The sequence below is a fragment of the Belonocnema kinseyi genome, chromosome 4, assembly GCF_010883055.1.
Source record: "Belonocnema kinseyi isolate 2016_QV_RU_SX_M_011 chromosome 4, B_treatae_v1, whole genome shotgun sequence".
NCBI lineage: Eukaryota > Metazoa > Arthropoda > Insecta > Hymenoptera > Cynipidae > Belonocnema > Belonocnema kinseyi.
In genome coordinates this window covers 39,655,734-39,674,073 of record NC_046660.1, presented here as the reverse complement: position 1 = coordinate 39,674,073, position 18,340 = coordinate 39,655,734, and the positions used below count along the sequence as shown (strand labels likewise).

Below are 18,340 nucleotides of genomic sequence, written 5' to 3'. Positions count from 1 at the left end.
TGATTATTCAATTATATATTGAACATTTAACTTTAACTTTTATTATTTCTAATGAAATACAGGGTATCCAAAACTTTCTAAAAATACCGTGAATTTTTGGTATTAAGGTAATTTATGGCAACTCATAATATCGAGTTGATTGCAAAAAATTATACATATTATTAGAAAATTCTGGAAGAATTACCAATAAAAAAAGAGTTTAGAAAATAAATTTTCAAAACATAAAAATTTTTTGAAATTTTTGAAATTTTTTATAATTTTTGAAATATGTTATTAGTTAAAGGAAATTCAGAGTATCCAAAAAGTTTTCGTACATATTTGATGATTTAAGTAATTTTACGGCAAATTATCATTAGGTGTTGGAAAATAAATGGTTATTCATTATTAGCTCCACTATTAGTCACTATGCTAAAAAAACTTGGCCAAAACAGTACTTTAAAGCCGCTTTTCAGTTTAGAGGTGAAAGTTATATTTTAATAAAGAAATCCCTGCATTATTACGAGGCCTAATATGTCTTTTCATGGTTGTATTTTATGATTCCAATACACATATATTTCCGAATTAATTAGGAAAATAGTTATAAAAGTTTATCAAACATATTGTTTTAATTCACTTTATAAGTATCTGTATAAAGGGCTTCTGACATGGACAGTCCTGTATTTCATGTAACCAATTAAAAAGTGAAAAAAGAAATATGAATTCTTTCCCAAAAATTAATCCTGATGGCCAAGTGAATTTAACAAAAACATTTAATTAAGTTTTGCTACGACGTGACGTTCTCAATTTACATTTAACGTTCATATTATAGATTATTTCTGATGTCATTTTCTTCTGAAATTAAAAGTCAATCTAATAAAAGACGGCTGTGGTTCATTGATCGTAAATTTTACAAAGCTTAAAAATAGAGGGTTTATGAATATGAAAATATAAAAATTTTATAATTTATTGATTTTATTCTTATTAAAAATAGATGTACAAAAAGTTTAATTGAATTGATAAACAATTTAATCAAAGTCAAATGGATATAGAAAATAAAACTAACGGATTGCACTTTTACAAAAATATTCTTCGAGATCTTTATGCCCAATCTGCTTTTATCATATCACTCGCTTTTTCAGCAATCATAATAGTCGCAGCATTAGTATTGGCTCTGACAATAACTGGCATGATGGAAGCATCCACCACCCTTAAATTTTTAATACCATAAACTCTCAATCTTGGGTCAACAACTGCTTCAGAATCTTCCTTAGGACCCATTTTGCAAGTTCCAACAGGATGATATAATGTGTGAGTATACTGCTTGATCACACAAATCCAATATTCTTCAGTGTTGAATTTAAATGTGTCACAAGGCGGCAAAGGAGTTTCATTAAGAACGAAATTATTTTGTTTAAATATAGTAGTATTAAATAACTCAAGGATCCTCTTGGTACCTTGAATCAAGCGCTTCAAATCCGATTCCACTGACAAATATTTTATGTGAATTTCAGGATGATGCCAGGTGGGATCAGTATTATTAAGTCGAATGAATCCTTTACTATCTGGTGCTATTAGAGTTGGGACAAGAACAAATGTGTTATAGTAAACAGAATCTGGAGTGGAAAAGAAAAAAAATTGCATGTCAGGAGAGCTCTGACTTTTTTCCAAGTCAGTTCTAAGTAATGCAGTAACAGTAGATAGATAAGAAGAAAATGGACCTCTGTGTGTTGCAAGATAGTAATTCAAATCATTTAGCCTTTGTGGATAATAATAACTATTTATCTCTCTGCTTTTTATGTGACAAGATACTCCAGTATGAGTCACGTGATCTTGAAGATTATGACCGACAGATAAATTTTGCATTACAACAATATCATTTTTTTCAAGTTCTTCAGTTGGGCCGACTCCAGAAAGCATTAGCAACTTTGGTGAATTTATAGCACCCGCAGACACAATCACTTCTCTTCTTGCGAATACCGTTCTACGTTGACCTGTGAGAACTGATGTATATTCAACACCTATAGCTCTCTTTGAATTTGGATCAATCACAATTCTTTGAACAAACACTCTTGTTTTTATAAACAAATTAGACCTTTTGTCTCTTATAGGTCGAAGGAAAGCAGCGTTAGTACTCACGCGTGATGAGTTTCTTGATTGTGTCTGCAAATTCATCGATCCTAATTGGGACTCCCCATTGATGTCAATGTTTTTAAGTCCCATTTCTTCAAGTCCTTGCAAAATAATTTTTGTATCTGATGAGGTATAAGGAAACCTTTCTATCGGTAGATATCCTCCAGTTTGATGATATGTCGAATTTTCTTTTGTAATCTGAAAGTTAGGGAACTTTTTAATAGGATTCTCGGAAAATTAATCTACGATTTTCAAGATATGATTTCGCCTACATCCTCATCTCTGTTGTCTTCTGATTTTAAAAAGTATGGCAACACATCTTTGTAACTCCACCCAGGATTTCCCAATTTTTCCCACCCATCAAAATCTTCACGATTTCCTCTGACGTACAACATAACATTTATTGAGCTTGATCCACCCATTACCTGTAGGAAAACAATTGTGTAATTTCATGAAAAGTGATAAAATATGACTACCATACAAGACTTATTAATTATAAATTATGTAATTACTTTGCCGCGAGGATAGACACACCCTTGATTTTTTAAACATCCAAATATATCTGGTTCGGTTCGGTATTTCCAATCAATGTCTGTTCCTTCAAGTGCAACAACCAATCCTGGTACATCAGTAGCTTCTGGTTCCTCTCTTCCAGCTTCCAGTAAAAGTACCTAAAACAATATTACAAATATTTTAAAAATAGTGATAATAATTCACACAAAAAACTTAAATAAATACTTACCTTTCAAGAATATGGATCAGATCATTTCTAAGTGATGCTAACTTATAATTAAATCGATCTTCCTCAAACTTAAAGCATATTTAAAATTCAGTATTTAACATAAATTAAAATCGGTTTCCAACAAAATAACGCAATCTACTTTTGATATTTCAATTTGTTATATTACAACTATGTTGGAAAGCGATGTTATTTGTCTGAGTGTTAAAATAATTATTATTTTTAAAATGAGTGAAATGTTAAAAATGACATACTTCACACCATAGGATTTATAAAATCCTTATCCTTATCCTTTATAAGTCTAATGGAATTCTAAGAAGACACACACAATAACATTTATTCAACTAATTAATCTAAAATAAAGATAACTCAAGGAATAATTTAGAAAAGGAGAATTTAGAATTTATATTATTACTCGCATATTATATGACATGGAACTTTTATGTATATGACTCTATCCTGATGAGGAAAACGTATAGTTTTCGAAACATCGAAGAATAGGAATAAAGGATTCATTCAACATCTAAATCCTATGGTCTGAGATGTGTCTTTTTTTAAATCTCGCTTATTGCATTAATTATTAATTATTTGAATTCATAAACTTCAAAAATTCTTATATAAATATTTACATTCCACTTGTTGTTTTCCGTCAGCCGATTGGCAACTACGGATCCTGCTGATCCAGCTCCTACAATGATAAAATCGTACATGTCTGCTCCACCATCTACTTGCTAAAAACGTAGACTTTTTTAAAATTCTTATTTTTTCTCTCTGAACTTGTAAAGTAGTTGCTGGATACAAGAATATTTACCTGAGTCTGATACTTGTCATCCTGAGAGTGTTGCATCAAGAAAGTAAATAATGCCATGTAAAGTACAGAGCAGGTCTTATTTAATTCGGCTAAATCTTGTACTACGGACGGCATATCTGTACAACTTAAATTTTAATAGATTACAACAGAACACTAAGAGTTCTTAATAAATTCGATCAATTTAGTGATTTTTTAAACTAACAATTGATACGTAGTTTGTATCAACAAAAATAAGAAAAATCAATTAGACGTATATTGTAAATCCTACCAAGAACTTGTCTACTGGAACTGCGAATTTAAAACTGATATTATATTATTCATTCTTATATATCTTTTAGAAGACATGTAATAAATTCATAAATGCATGGAATATGAAAATCAAAAAGTCACGTAGATAGCACTGATTTGCGTTATTTCTGATTGTCAATGGAAGTCCAAAATTATGAGTCATTTTAATTGGTTGAAAATTTAGATTTTTTTATTATTGATATTTGCAAGTCGCACATTTGATAAAAAATATTATTTTTATTATGACAAGGGTTTAATGTATTTCCTATCAAAATAATATCTTCATCAATGACCAAGAAAATTTTAAACAAGTGAAGAGAACAAATTATTTAGAATAAACACATATTTATGTGAATATATCGACAAATCTTTGAATTATTTTCGTATTGTACATTGTATAAAATGTCGATATACTGGTTATTGAACCTATAGAAAATGTGTGTACTTTTATTGCAAAAATTACCATTTTCTAGCGAAGTCGTGAGTTTCACTTTTTTAAATATCTTTCGGCCTTATTGACAAAAAGTTTCGGTAATTTTTTTATTATTTTTGCATTTAAAGATTTCAAAACTATAAAAAATGTATGAACTTTTATTTACAGAATTCCCAATCTCTATTGAAGTCGTGATTCTAACCATTTTTAAAGATTGCTGCAACATAGTTCTTTGCTTTTAAATTAACCATTGGCGAGCATATATACTTTTAACATTATTATTGCATTATTTCAGCATATATTTTATTAATTTTATTATAAGTCGTCATTTGTGCATTACTATTTTTTATTGCATCAGATTTTACCTGAATGGAAGAAATTACATCAGCAATAAATAATCGAGAATTCGTTCGACAAATGTAAATTCGTTATCTTCTCCTCATTATAAAACTTAAAAACAATTGTGTAATCTACTTATCTTAAGCATATCCATAATTAATTCATATTTCCTCTTCAATTTATTAACTACGTATAATATTCTTATCAGAGTATTGTCCCCATCATTCTAATAAACGCTGCTCGTGGCTTTAATTTAAACAAATATAGAAAAAAGTTTTTTTTATAAGTCAGTCGTTGATACATTATTGAGACCTAGCTTTTTTTATTTTTCGAATTAGGGCTAAAATACAATTTTTAAACAAAAATATATTAGGTTGCCTAACCTGTAAACATAAGTTTAAAGAGAAAAATGTTTTCAGCAAAAAAACGTTCTCAAAAATCGAATTATTTAATTTCTTGTTTTCCAATAGGAACAAGTCATTTTTTATAGAAAAATTTTTTATTACAAATAATAATTTTGGTTTAAAGGCAATATTTTATGAGAAGCTTCCATTTTTGCTTGAAAGTGACAGTGCTTTTGTATTTAAATATGTAAAGTAAATGAATTTGTTCACAACTATGAAACTTACTCTTGCTCAGAGCACAGTCGTAATTATTTATTAATTAAATATACATACTTAGAAAAAAATTGATATAAATAGAGCATTTAAATATTGAAAATGACGTCAATACCAGTTGTATATATTGATTTGTTTATTTAACCTAAAAAACTGAAGAAATCTAATATATAATAAAAATTTGAAATTCATCGAAGGTACATTTACGATTATTTTATGCTTTTTTAAGAAAAAATTATTTATTATTTTTAAAAAGTATCTATGATTAATTTAAAATATAATTTTCAAAGGAATTATCTGATTAAATTTCACTTTGGTAAACTTTCTTAAGGCTTAAAATAGGAACGGTTCATTATCTACTCATTTTTCACCAATTGTTATGGTTTTATTAATCGAAAATCATATTTTAAAAATTGCATTTTTCTGGGAAACTGTACAAAATACAAAAAATGTTAATCATAAAAATTTTCTATTCTAAGAAGATCAATAAATATGTCTGACATTTTTTTACATGACGCATATTTTTTATTCTAATTGCAGGAAATGTTATTTAAAATAAGAAGTTCAATTTTCAGCTAAACTATAAAGGCATATACGTTAAAATACTATAATATAAAACCATATATCCTAAAATGATCTAGATAATGGGATTGAACCATTTTTTAATGAGATGCACAGGTTTTGTTTGAATTTTTTTTTAGATCTGCAAATCTCATACTGATGCACAGAACATGTTAAAGCTTATATTTAATGTAAAAACTAGGTTTGAGATTATATAGAAAATTTGTTGCTTTTAACATACTTTAATTTAGTGTGAACGGCGAGACGGATGATGGAAATTTATTTGTTTAAGCTGAAAGAGCATTAACAAAAGAGAATTTAAAATTAATAAATAATAAATTTCAATGGTTCGACTTTTTATTTTAAAAGGGCTATATACAAGTCGAATATGTGTGTGCAGCAAACAGATTTTTTTCTATTTTATATATTAATTCAAGTTATATATGAAAATATTAAAGGCATCAATAACTGTTTGTTACATTGTTCTCCAATTAATAATACAAATAAAATAAATTTAAAAAGGTTTTAACGTATTTTGAGAGATTTAAAGGGATTTGAAGAGATTCGAAAAGATTTGCGCGGATATTAAAGATTTCAATTTTTAAAAGGATTTGATAGATTTCAAGAAGTCTCGTAATATTTTCAAATATTTCACGGAAATTCTAGGATTAAAACAAATGTTAAGATATTTTGAAGGATTTTAATAGAATTTTAAAGATTTCAGGAATCTTAATTGTTGCAAAAGGATTCTAAAAGATTATGTGCGATATTCATAGAATGCATAAGAGTTCTAGGAATATTTACGTCATTAAAAGAATGTTAAGGTGTTAAAAACATTTTTTACTACTTTAAAACATTTTGAGGTGCTTAAAATTTGTTTAAGAAACTACATAAAATTGCAGGGAATAAAAAAATTAAGGTTTAACGGAATCTCAAAAGATTAAAAAAAAAAAGTACTTCTACGAATTTTGAAGAATTATCGGAAATTTTAATGAGACTTTAAAGATAAGGGGATTTAGAAAATTTTCAAAAGGTTTAAAAACATTTCAAATTATATCCACGGATTTCAAGAGGCAAGGGACCTTTTTATGGGATTTTGAAGATCTAAAGCGATTTTAAGAATTTCCTTATATTTTACTGAATCTCACAAAATTTTATGGAATTTTAGTTTTTGAACGATTGCAAGGGATTTGTCGGAAGCTCAATTGTTTTGAATGGATTTTTAAAGACTATGCATAATGTGTATAATATTGTAAAAAATTGCGACGGCACTGAAAGAAATGAATTGCTGGTACAATCATATTGCGCGTTAGATCAGCTATCGATATGTCTATTCCAACCATACACATTGCTGATCTAACCCGCCACATAACTGTATCAGCAATTCATTTCTTTCAGTGGGGTAACTTTAAGTAAGGATTCGTAAAATTCTTTGGACCGCCTTTTCCCTAAAGAACATTGTGTAATGAATGGACAATCTCATGACAATTTGAGCTGAAATCAAAGAAATCACCGAAACTATATGAGAGTATCAAACTTTTTATTATAGAGTTTACCATTCAATTCACAATAGGTTCGAATATCAAATAAATCATTTGCAGTTATTCATTTTTATTTAATCTTCTTACGATGACTGGTACTTCTCAAATTGAAAATTAATATTTTTAACATAATATCTAACAGTATTTAAAAAACAGATAATAATGATATTTTCTTGAAAGAACAACTACGGATATGGATGAAAAGAAAATTTTAATAGAAATCGACATAAAGGATGAAAAGTAAAAGAATCTTAACGTTAAAAACAATCTAAATGAATAATCAATAATCTAAATGCGTTAGATTTAGGAGAGGAATAACATTTTCTGACTGTAATTCGATTTGTATTTACAATCTGTATTTAATTATTTGATTTCAGGTGGCCTTGAAAATAAAAATTCGTTGACTTAAAAAGTTTTATCTTGCATGAAATTTAAATTCATTTAAAATAGTTTATTTTTATTTTCCATAAATTCTATATTCTTATAAAGGAATCATTTGTATTAGAAGAAATCAAGTATTCACATGACTAGCGTTTAACCATCTGTTTTTTATCATATCACTAGCTTTCTCGGCAATCATAATAGTAGGAGCATTAGTGTTTCCTCTTGGAATATTCGGCATAATGGAAGCATCCACTACACTCAAATTTAAAACACCATAAACACGTAATTGGGGATCAACAACCGCTTCCGAATCTTCTTTAGGACCCATTTTGCAAGTCCCAGTAGGATGATATACTGTGTGAGTGTATTGTCTTGTCACGCAGGTCCAGTAGTCATCACTATTGAATGTAAACGCTTCACAAGGATGCAAAGATGTTTCATTTAACTTGAAATTATTTTCTTTGAATGCAGTAGTATTAAATAATCTAAGGGTCATTCGGATACCATGAATCATGCGTTTCATGTCTATATCCTCTGTTAAATATCTTGGTTGAATTATTGGTGCACCCCAGGTGGAATGAGTATCATTAAGTTTGATGAATCCTTTACTTTTTGGAGCTAGTAGAGTTGGCCAGATAAGAAATTGATTGTAGTAAAGAGGATTTGTACTATCAGCCTGAAAATGCAATTGCATGTCTGGAACGTTTTGACTTTTTTCATACTCTGTTCTAAAAAATGCAGTATTAGCAGCGACACCCGTACTAGCAAATGGGCCTCTATGTGTTGCCAAATAGTAATTCAAATCCTTCAAAATTTGCGGACAATTAGAAATATCTGCATTTCTGTTTACTATCTGAACAGGTAATCCCGTTAGTGTCACGTGATCCTGAAGATTATGACCAACGGATAAATTTTTTATGACATTGATACCATGTTCCTGCAGCTCTTCAATTGGGCCTATTCCAGAAAGCATTAGCAGCTTTGGTGAATTTATAGCACCTGCAGACACAATCACTTCTTTCTTTGCCATTGCCGACCGACGTTCACCAGTAAGAGTAGATGTATATTCAACACCTATGGCTCTCCTTGAGCTTGGATCAATCAAAATTCTTGTAACGAAAGTTCTCGTTGTGATAAACAAATTAGACCTTCTTTCTCTGATTGGCCGAAGGAAAGCTACGTTTGTACTTTGGCGAGTTGCATTATAGGATGTTGTCTGAATATTCATTGATCCTATTTGGGACTCCCCATTGACATCAACTGTTTTAAGCCCTACTTCTTCAAGTCCTTGCAAAATGATTTTTGCATCATGTGATAGATGAGGAAACCTTTCTACATGTAGATATCCTCCAGTTTGATGATATGTCGAATTTCCTTTCGTAATCTGGAAGACAGATAAGTTTTAATAGGATTCTCGGAAAAATAATTTACGATTGTTAAAGTACAGTTTCGCTTACATCCTCATTTCTGTTGTTTTCAGATTTTTTGAAGTAAGGCAACACATCTTTGTAACTCCAACCAGGATTTCCCAATTTCTCCCACCCATCATAATCTTCTCGATTTCCTCTAACATACAACATAATGTTTAATGAGCTCGATCCACCCATAACCTATAGGAAAGCAATTTTTAATTTCATGATAACATACATATGGGATTAAATAATGTGATTCTCAAATGGTCGATAAATATTATAAGTTAGGTAAATACTTTGCCACGAGGCCAGGCACATCCGTTATCTAATAAACAGGAATGTTCGTCTGGTTGGGTTCGATAATTCCAATCTATGTCAGTTTGTTCAATTGCATAAATCATTCCTGGTATATCTGCAGCTTCTGGTTCCTCTCTGCCAGCTTCTAATAAAAGTACCTAAGCCAATATCAGAAATATATCAAAGATATAGATTTAGTACTTTCTAAAACTAGAAATTTTTGGTCTAGTTAATCTCGTGGAACTAAAACAGTTTCATATGCGAGATTTCACTTACACACTCAAAATCAATCACCACATTTTTTGGATTTTAACTAAAAAACTCATCATCTAGTCATATACTGTTAATTTTGTCATGGCAAAGAATCATGAGGCTAGAATTAAATATATATCCAAGTTTGACATTTTTCCTCATTCTTTCAACTTTAACAATTTAATTAAAATTTTTTAAATCAAATGATTTTTTGCTACTAATGTGTTGAATGTAAATGCAATTTCTCATGCAATGAGCTTTTTTATTGGAGTTTGCTGAAACAGTAGTTATTCAAATTTCAACAAATTCTAATGAAACTTATCACATGCAGAATGGAACTTATTCCCACCACATTACAGCATAAATGGTTGGATTAGAAAAAATTATCACTCAATTGCTGTTAAAGTTGGAAAAATCGGGCACAAATTAAAAGCTTCAAATTTTTTTCGTTTGTATCTTCATGATTTTCTAACATGATAAAATAAAGAATCTATAGTAGAAAAGGTATGTTCTGCTACGTAAAAAAAATTGAAAATAAAATTAATAGTGGCAGAGTTATGAATTATTCTATAAATTTGCCTAGAAAAAAATGATTTTTTGACCATAAAATCAAATTTTAGGAGTAAAAGGGAAATTTTGCCTATAACGTTTTTAGCTCCACTAGATCTACAATGTCCGTTTTTAATGAAAATAACGCATTGTAATATTATTATATTTTCATTTTTATATTTAAACAATTTTTGATAAAAATACTTACGTTCCAGTCGCTGATCTCTGTCAGGCGATTTGCTAGTACGGATCCTGCGGATCCAGCTCCTACAATGATGAAATCGTACTCTACTGGTCCAGTATCTATTTTCTAAAAATATTGAATGTTAATAAATATTTTAATTTTTCATCAAAATGTTGTAAAGTTGTTTCTATATAGGTAATTGCAAATATTATTTTGGAATTTCAGGCAAAATTTTGTGTGACCAGGCCAGCGATTTTGTTGTCGATTGTTTTCTTAATCGTAGGTACAGTCAAAACCCCAAAAATGAAGTATTGTATTTTTTAAATTAGAACTTTAGGTAAAATTTTTGGTTTGAATGAGATATTTGACCATATTTTAAAGTCGGGAAATAGAAAAAATAATGTCATCTTAAAAGTTGCATATAAATGCTTTAAATTTTACAAAAATTAAGAGCTTCCAATTTTTTATTTTTTAGTTCATTTGGCTTTTGTATAACGTTACGAGTATAGTAATTATACTAATTATAAATTAAAAATTTATTAAAAGGATTTTAGTAAAGCTTTTTTTTTGTATTTACATAAATATCTTTTATAAAATAGTAGCTTTTTTGAATTTTTATAGAAGCAAAAGAAGATAATTTTTTAACAAAATTAACATTTTCACATCGATTTGACGGCTACAGTCAAAAATTTATTTGTGAATATGATATGCAAATGCATACATTAAACCTTGTAGAAAAAGCCTTAAAGGCTTTGCTCTGCATTTTGATATCTGCGAAGTAGTGAATTTGTGAAATTACCTCTATTTCCACGGTTTTCACACGGAAAAAATTAATTGCTTAAAATTTAGGCGATTATTTAAAGAATCTTGGAGAGAAAGAAAAGTCTTAAAATGTTTTAATGCCTTTGAAGAAATAATAGACAACTATTGAGTATTGTCCAGGCTGTGACGTCAGGTATCGAAAGTGAAATTCGAAATTTAAAAAAACCACAAATATAGTTAGATAGCTCTTGAAAAATGAACCTGAGTTTCCATTGACAGTTTTTTTCTCTTTCAGTTTTTCTCTCGGGCTGCAAATTTTCCAGTAAATAAATGAAAATTGCCTTTTTTTAATTGAAAAAAAACATTTTTTCACATTAAACTCGCCGTAAGTAATTCGTGTATCCACTAATTAACAAATTTCTTTTTGAGTTTCATTTTTGACACTCTAGCGGAGGCTACAGTGTCCAAAAAGGGCCAAAAGTTAATTTTTAATGATTTTTTTTTTAATCCGAATGAAAAACCACGTTTTTAGACATTCACATTAAAAAAAGTGAGCAAGGAATTTTAAGTTACGACAAACTTCAAGCGAACGAATTTTTCGCCAATGTATTGGCCAACTTTTTGGAAAATGTGAATTCCATTTGATTTTTAGTTCCATAATCAAAGCGAATTTATTACGAGCTCGCGACGCGACACCACAGGATTTTTCAGGGGACACCGCCTGAAGCCTGAAACATCGTCCTTGCCCATCCTTTGTTTTGTCCCCTCGCTCAGACTATTCATCGGTTTCGGCGGCGTCCCCTTTTTCATTATGGAACTAAATTATATTATTATAATTATTAATATAACTATAACTAATATAATTATTAATATAATATTATTAATATAAATAACTAAATTATATAATTATTAAATTTAATTAATTATGGAACTAAAAGTCAAATCGAATTGAAATTTTCCAAAAAGTTGGCCAATACATTGGCGGAAAATTCGTTTGCTTGAAGTTTGTCGTAGCTCAAACTTCCTCGCTCACTTTTTAATTGTGAAAGTCTAAAAACGTGGTTTTTCATTCGGATTAAAAAAAAAACATTAGAAATTAACTCTTGACTCTTTTGTACACTGTAGCCTCCGCTAGAGTGTCAAGAATAAAACTCAAAAAGAAATTTGTTAATTGGTTGATAAACGATTTACTTACGGCGAGTTGAATGTGAAAAAACATGGTTTTTTCAATTTAAAAAAGTTAGTTTTTGTTTATTCACTGGAAAATTTACAGCTTGAGAGAAAAACTGTAAATAGAAACTCACGTTCATTTTTCAAGAGCTATCTAACTATACTTTTGGTTTTTTCAAATTTCGAATTTTACTTTTGATACCTGACGTAACGGCCTGGACAATACTTTTACCCGTTCTCGAGGGCCTGTCGCCTCCTTGTCTAGAACTCCTCAATTACTTAATGAACTAAGCGATCTTCTCCAAGAAATACTCTAAAGGTTAACAATATTTGAAAGAGTTTCTCTAGTGTTTACATGATAGACGAGGAATATGAAAGAGATAGGATTTGAAACATAATTTTTACATTATAGTATAAAATTGATCAGATTTTATATTGTTTTAAACGGAGTTTTAGATTTCTTGCTAAAGATAATTTAAGAGACGAGAAATCAAAGAACTGAGACACCTCAGCTTATAGAATTTCGTGGACAATCGCAGAAAACGAGAGGTAATGCGCACCAGTTTTCACGTAGATAGTTCACTTCTGATCTTTCACATTTTCAAACTAAATAATAATTTAATTTTGTAGGCAGAAGATTTTAAATTTATATATTTCTAATTTTAGTATTTTCGAAAGCAATTAAAAGTTTAGAATGTACCGCCTTTTCAATGGAATTACAAATTTTTTATTTATCACTTTAAAAACGTACAAATTTAAGAAGCCTAAAAGTTTGTAAGTTGAAAAAATTAGAAATTTTGAATAGAATTTATTAAACCTATCTGTATTTAAACATTAATTTTATAAAATTGATAAATTGTTTATAAAATTGCCTAGTTTTGTACTTTTAGGGGCTCGAATTTTAGGAGCACTCAATTTTGATGGACTGAAAGTTTGAAATCTTTCATTCTCAAAGCTAGTAATCTGAATAAAGAATTTTGAAGCTTAGTTAATGTGGCAAATGATTTTAGTAAAACAAAAACAATAAAATTATTCATTTAAAAATATTAATACTTTTCAAAGGATTTTTGTCAATAATCTGGTTTATTCGTAAAGTAATTTCTCTCGAATTTTTCAAATCCTTTAAAATCTTTTTGAATACCTAGAACTTTTTCTTAAGATTTCTAAAGAACTTTGGAATTTTTGAAATAACCCTTTAAAAATTCTTTTAATTCTTTGAAATTCCTCTAAGTTAAAAAAATAAATTTAAAATTCCTTGATATCTTTTAAAAGATCCTCAAATATTTAAAATCCTTAAAAATCTTTTGAAATCTCTTGAAATTTTTTTGACCTTCAGATTGATGGATTCAAGTCTTCAAATTTTTAATTGTAAACTTGGAAGTTTATTTATAAACAATTAATAATCATAAATAAATTGAAAGAGTTCAAAATTTAAATTTATGTTTTTCAATTGGACAATCTGTAAATTAAATTATTTCAAACTGAAATTTAGAAAACAGAACAATTTTAAAACATTACAAATTTAACTGTTTGTAGATAGGTTAAACTATTAAATTAAAGTTTTAATAGAAATTGCTAGAGTTAAGGTTGAAGTATACTTGAAAGAATTTTTGTAGATAATTATAAAATTATATATTTTTTTTTGAAAAACATGCTTTTAAATTTTGAACGCCTTCAATTTCTATATGATTACTAATTTCTGGTAAATAAACTTTCAAGTTTACAATTAAAATTGCATAGACCTGAATCCCATCGAGTTAAAAATTATTCCCATTTCATAGTAAAAAATTTTTGAATATTAAATTTTGAAAGCTTCGAATAATTATTGACCCCATTTTCAAAACTCTAATCTACAAACATTTCAGTATGAGATTTCAAAAGATTTTCAAAGGTTTTAAATATTTGAAGATGTTTTAAAAGATTTAAACTTAAGAAAAATCTAAATAACTTCAGACGTATTAAAAAAATGTTTCAGATATTTCAAAAGATTTGAAAAATTGGAGACAATTTTAAATGATTCCAAGGTATTTTCAATTAATTAAAGTAATTCAATATGATATTTTAAAGGATTTGATATATTTTAAGATATTTTAACAGATTTCAATAGTTTAGAACGAGATTCTAAAGGATTTGAAATATTTCAGGGTGTTTTTAAGATTTCAAGGAATTTTCAATAGCTTAAAAAAATGTCAAGAGATTTTAAAAGATTTTAAAGGATTTTAAACATTTGAGGATGTTTTAAAAGAAGTCAAGGAATTTTCATCTCATTTTATAACTTTAAGCAATTTTTAAAATTTTAGCAGAGTTATTTAAAATAATTTTAAACTACTTTAGAAATATTCAAAAGGTGTCAAGATGTTTCAATAACTTAAAGCAATTTCAAAGGATCTTAACGATTTTTTATTAACTTTTCTGATGAAAGTGGAACTGCTTTGTTAAAATATTTTTTTTGATGATGCATCAATTTAGTTAAAGTAGTATACAATTCAGCTTTTTAAATGAAAATTTAACTTTTGGTTTAAAAATTTAACTATTTTGTTGAAAAAAATTAAAGTTTTTTTTTTGCAGAAAACTAATATATATATATATATAGAATATTATAATATCGATATTATATACACCTGAAAAACAAAACCTCAAAATCGACGCATACATGAAATTAAGTATCAAGCGAAACATTAAAATCACCAATTTGTTTCAAATACGGATCCAGATATAAATAGAAGAACACCGAAGTTTTTCGAAGCTTTTATATCGGCAATCATCGTGCAGCAGAAGACCTGAGAAAACCGAAGTTCGAGTAAGTCATAGGTATGGTGGGTGTAAATTGCTAGCTCGATCTGTAGCTCTGAATAGTATTATAAATTACATTACAGTTAAAAGAATAACTAAATAAGCTTTCTAAAATTTTCGTGCCTATAATATTGTTAAGTACAGTTAAATTTCATCTTAAATCAATTAAAGATTTTTTCTATACAAGCTTTCTCAACAGTGAGACATTCTCGGTGCCTTTCATACTACAGAGACGGCCTTGATTCTCACAAGCGGTGAAAGACACGCGTAGTGATTATATAAGGGCCATTGGAATATTGACATTCAGCGGGCGAAACTGCGTTAGTCCGTTAGTGTGTACAGCGTCATATGTGGTAGTATTAAGGTAGTTTAGTATAGGTTTGCGTATACGCCATAAAGTCGGGTATGCTGCAAAAAAATTGTCTGTATGCATGGGTTAGTGTGCTTATGCATAGAAGCGTGTGTGTGTGTGTGTGTTGAACTTGTGACGCTATGAATAATTTTTTTTCTTTTCTTTCTTCTCGATTGTCTTCGACTGTCACTGAGACTCTCGTCAACTGGATTAGAAATTTCATACCGCTGTTTATTTAAACTCTACACAAAGTCAATGCATTTTTAAACGACTAATTCATTCCGTGCATCATTCATTAAAAAAATATTGATTTTATATAAAAATATTTTAAGTGGAAATTTTGCATTTTCGTTAAAGTAAAACTTTTTCTGGTAAAAAGCATTTGGTAAATAACAAGCTAGCTCGGGAAACGTATGAATTCAAGAGATAAATATTGTATGCAACAAATGTAGATTTCAATCAATGACCTTTCTGTTCTGTTAAATATTATTTCAAGTATTTAATAGTTCAGGAGTGATACTAGCTTTTACGTTAAAAAAAAATTTCCTTGCAGTTTTCCTGCTTTATTAAGAGAGGTGTCGTCTTTTCATAATCCACGTTGAAAGATTTATAATTTTATTAAAGAAACATCATTTGTCAGAGAAGCACCAAAGTTATTATTTCAGTAATTATTACTTACGAACATTTTTGACGATTTATATAAAATAATTTTGTTTAGTTACTATTATCTGAAATTGTTTCCTAAAGATTTTTCAAGAACATTGAAAAAAAGTGAAAAATTTTCAAATAAAAATTAATTCTTTTAAGTCCATTGATTGAAGAGAAAAATATTTAACACAAAATTGCTCTATGCAATTTTTTCATATGAAAGTAATGTTTTTCAAAATAAATCATGAAATAATAATCCATCGACATGATAATGCTTTTAAACTAGATTCTTAGCCTTTAAAATAAATATGTGAAACCAAAGCAAATACTTCACTGAAATTATGTGAACGAAGTTTTGGTAGTGAAGTTATTTTTATGATTTTATTTATTTTTTACCTTATGAAGTTATATAAAAGCATTATCGCTGAATTCGCAAATTATAAATTGGCAGTTATTAAATTTTTGTGAAAAGTATTCAATTTATTGACATCTTTGAACACAGCCTTATATTTTTCTTTTTTTTTGTCTCACATGTATGGTAAACATTTTCCCTATAAATTTTCCCTGGAATTAATCAAGTCGGCTCTTAAACTTTTAAATCGGTTATAAATTGCTTTTTTTATACAAGATTAGAAATAAAAGCAAAATTTACAACAAAAAAAAGAAAATATAAACAAAATAAGTTCACATACATTTTTGATTTAAAAATTTACTACTTTCTTTTTTTAAATTTCTTTTTTGAATCTACTAAACGGGAAAAAGCCAGCTTAATCTCTGGCACAGTTGTGTATCCAATTAAAAAACGATAGAATGTCCCAAATGTAAAAATATTTACCTGGCTCTGGTACTTGTCATCCACAGAGTGTTCCATTAAGAAAGAAAATAACGTCATAAAAATTAAAGAGCAGGGGAGATTGTACAAGTCAGGGTAACCGTGAATAGTGAGCGACATTTTCGCGAAACTTCAATTTTAATATGTTGCAACTGCACACTAAGCCTTTTCAATAAAGTAAATAAATTTATTGAGTTTCGAAATAAATTTCGTGAACAAGAGAAGAGAGGATTCAAGAGAAAGCATTAAACCAATAAGGAAATTGACTTGAGTAGTAAGTGCTAGCATGCACTCGACTACTGTGAATTTTAAACTATGATTATGTAATGGCTTTTTATATCTTTTAAAAGAATATGATAAATTCATAAATATATAAAATATGTAAATCATAAAGACACATAGATAATACTAATTTGCTCACCTGTAGTAATTTTCTGCATGTCAGTGAAAGCCATAAAATTATATCAGCCATTAATAGGTTTAAATTTCAGAAAAAAATTTTTATTAGCGATATATTTGCAGTTTTTATAGTTTAAGAACAAATATTATTATAAAGAATGTTTTATGCATTCTTCATCAAAATTACCATAGTACCCATTATCAGAAAAGTATGTAATAAGTAAACGTAACAAATTACTTATCTTAATTCTATTTACCATTATTTTAATATTTTATTCATTTCGATTTTCCATGTTTGAAGGACATACAAGAAGCATAAACTTGACATTGAAAAATTCATAATCTCTATCGAAGTTCAGGTTTTGATAATTTTTGAAATTTCTGTGCATGTTTTCTATAAAATGTAGTATAAATGAAGTCATAAAATCATATACCACTAAAAATGTAATAAAAACGAAATGTTATTATCAGCTACCCTGAAAAATGTATCATCTCAATAATTATAGATTCTTGTAATTCAGAATGTGTCTTGGAATTAAAAGATACGTATTTTTATTATCTTGTTTTTATGATTAAAAAAGGTACGCATCCTATAGAAAAATTATTTTAAAAATTAAAATAGTAAATAGAAAGTTTGCAGATCTTTTTAAGACCAATAATTCTGTTTATTAACATTTTCATCGTATTTTGCGTGATTTGGCTAAAAATTTGGATTTTCGCACACACATGCACACAAAGCAGAAGGACAAACCGACAGACAAAAATGGGATGCGTGGGTTGCATCTTAAAAAATCCTAATACCTTCTCTGATGAGAATATAAAAATGACATCAGTTATAAATAAATAAGAATTTTTTCGTTTCATGTAA

General features: G+C 28.2%; 2 protein-coding genes across 2 annotated transcripts; both read right to left on the bottom strand.

Annotated features, from left to right (window-relative positions):
• Positions 1-949: 949 nt before the first annotated feature.
• Positions 950-3,927, bottom strand: LOC117171926 (glucose dehydrogenase [FAD, quinone]-like). The gene is made up of 5 exons (XM_033359588.1): positions 3,660-3,927; positions 3,478-3,579; positions 2,622-2,780; positions 2,382-2,534; positions 950-2,307 (listed from the first exon to the last, which is right to left on the bottom strand). Exons 1-5 carry the CDS (start codon positions 3,771-3,773, stop codon positions 1,078-1,080), a joined length of 1,758 nt encoding a protein of 585 aa, XP_033215479.1. The 5' UTR covers positions 3,774-3,927; the 3' UTR covers positions 950-1,077.
• Positions 3,928-7,718: 3,791 nt separating this feature from the next.
• Positions 7,719-17,359, bottom strand: LOC117171398 (glucose dehydrogenase [FAD, quinone]-like). Its single transcript, XM_033358674.1, has 5 exons — positions 17,077-17,359; positions 10,541-10,642; positions 9,531-9,689; positions 9,280-9,432; positions 7,719-9,206 (listed from the first exon to the last, which is right to left on the bottom strand). Exons 1-5 carry the CDS (start codon positions 17,191-17,193, stop codon positions 7,950-7,952), a joined length of 1,788 nt encoding a protein of 595 aa, XP_033214565.1. The 5' UTR covers positions 17,194-17,359; the 3' UTR covers positions 7,719-7,949.
• Between the last annotated feature and the right edge of the window lie 981 nt (positions 17,360-18,340).